The sequence below is a fragment of the Echinops telfairi genome, unplaced genomic scaffold (genome assembly GCF_000313985.2).
Source record: "Echinops telfairi isolate 266 unplaced genomic scaffold, ASM31398v2 ScPeMD7_18;HRSCAF=68, whole genome shotgun sequence".
Taxonomy (NCBI): Eukaryota; Metazoa; Chordata; class Mammalia; order Afrosoricida; family Tenrecidae; genus Echinops; species Echinops telfairi.
This window is the reverse complement of record NW_022103915.1, coordinates 94,822,163-94,823,074: the sequence shown is the minus strand read 5'-3', so window position 1 is coordinate 94,823,074 and position 912 is coordinate 94,822,163. Positions and strand designations below refer to the sequence as shown.

General features: G+C 45.6%; 1 protein-coding gene across 1 annotated transcript in view; it reads right to left on the bottom strand.

The window, feature by feature from the left end:
* TMCO5A (transmembrane and coiled-coil domains 5A) overlaps positions 1 to 217 on the bottom strand; it is a 13,292-nt gene extending 13,075 nt beyond the window's left edge. Inside the window, exon 1 of the mRNA XM_013007258.2 lies at positions 75 to 217. Within this exon, the coding sequence (XP_012862712.1) occupies positions 75 to 214 (140 nt within the window). The 5' untranslated portion in view covers positions 215 to 217. The remainder of the gene's footprint in view (positions 1 to 74) is intronic.
* Between the last annotated feature and the right edge of the window lie 695 nt (positions 218 to 912).

Sequence of the window (912 nt, the reverse complement as noted above, 5' to 3'; positions counted from 1 at the left end):
GGTTTGTTTTTGCCTTTTCTCGTTCACCCCTTCCTTTGGATTGGGAACTTCCCCCCAGAAGCCCCAACACTCACCTCTGAATCTCACTCTCTTTCTCGTGGATCTTGAGAAGAAGATCCTGGTTTGCTTCATCTATTCTTTGCATATCCCTCTCCAGGTCCATGTTCAAGCTGTTAATATTTCTTTTTGCCTGTGCCAATCTTAAGATTTCCATGTTCTCCGACCTGTATACTCAGTCCCCAAATGAACATGGGACAGTTAAGTTAAGATCAAGAACCAGTGGGCCTACGGGGGTTTCTAGGCAGGTGGTTCATTAATATGTTTTTCTAGGCGCACGTGATTTCTTTTTCATTCATGAGACATTGTGCTTCTTAAGAATGCTCTACAATTTCTTAAAAAATCAAAAACAAAACCCCTGCAGCCCTGCTGGCTTTTCCAGTATTAAATAGCACCACACGGGAGAAAGACTTGGGTTTTCCACTCCTGTAAACATTTACAGTCTGGGAAACCCACAGGCCTTTGCTCTGAGGCAGCATAGACTCGATGGCCGTGGGTTTGATTCGATTCTGTCACCCAAGGGGCAAGGGGCACCTTTCCTAGGTGATCTCAAAGTAATAGTGCGCTTGCCCACTGTGCTTTCCCAGGAAGCTTCAGCTTTCTTCTGTGGGAGAGAGGAGTTTCCCTGGACAATCTTTTCTCAGGATAACTTCATAAAACTTGCCCCCCTCCCCCGCCCCTGTAGTTTTATCTAGGGATCTGGCATATCACTTACGTGTGCAGAGTGACAAGAGGTTTATAACTGTCTGGTAGGGTTTCAATCTTTTCCTCCTCTTACCTCAGAATCCCTCCATTGGCCTGCCATAAAACTTGAGGTTCTTCCACATGTCATTGCATTGAGGACGGACAGAAATG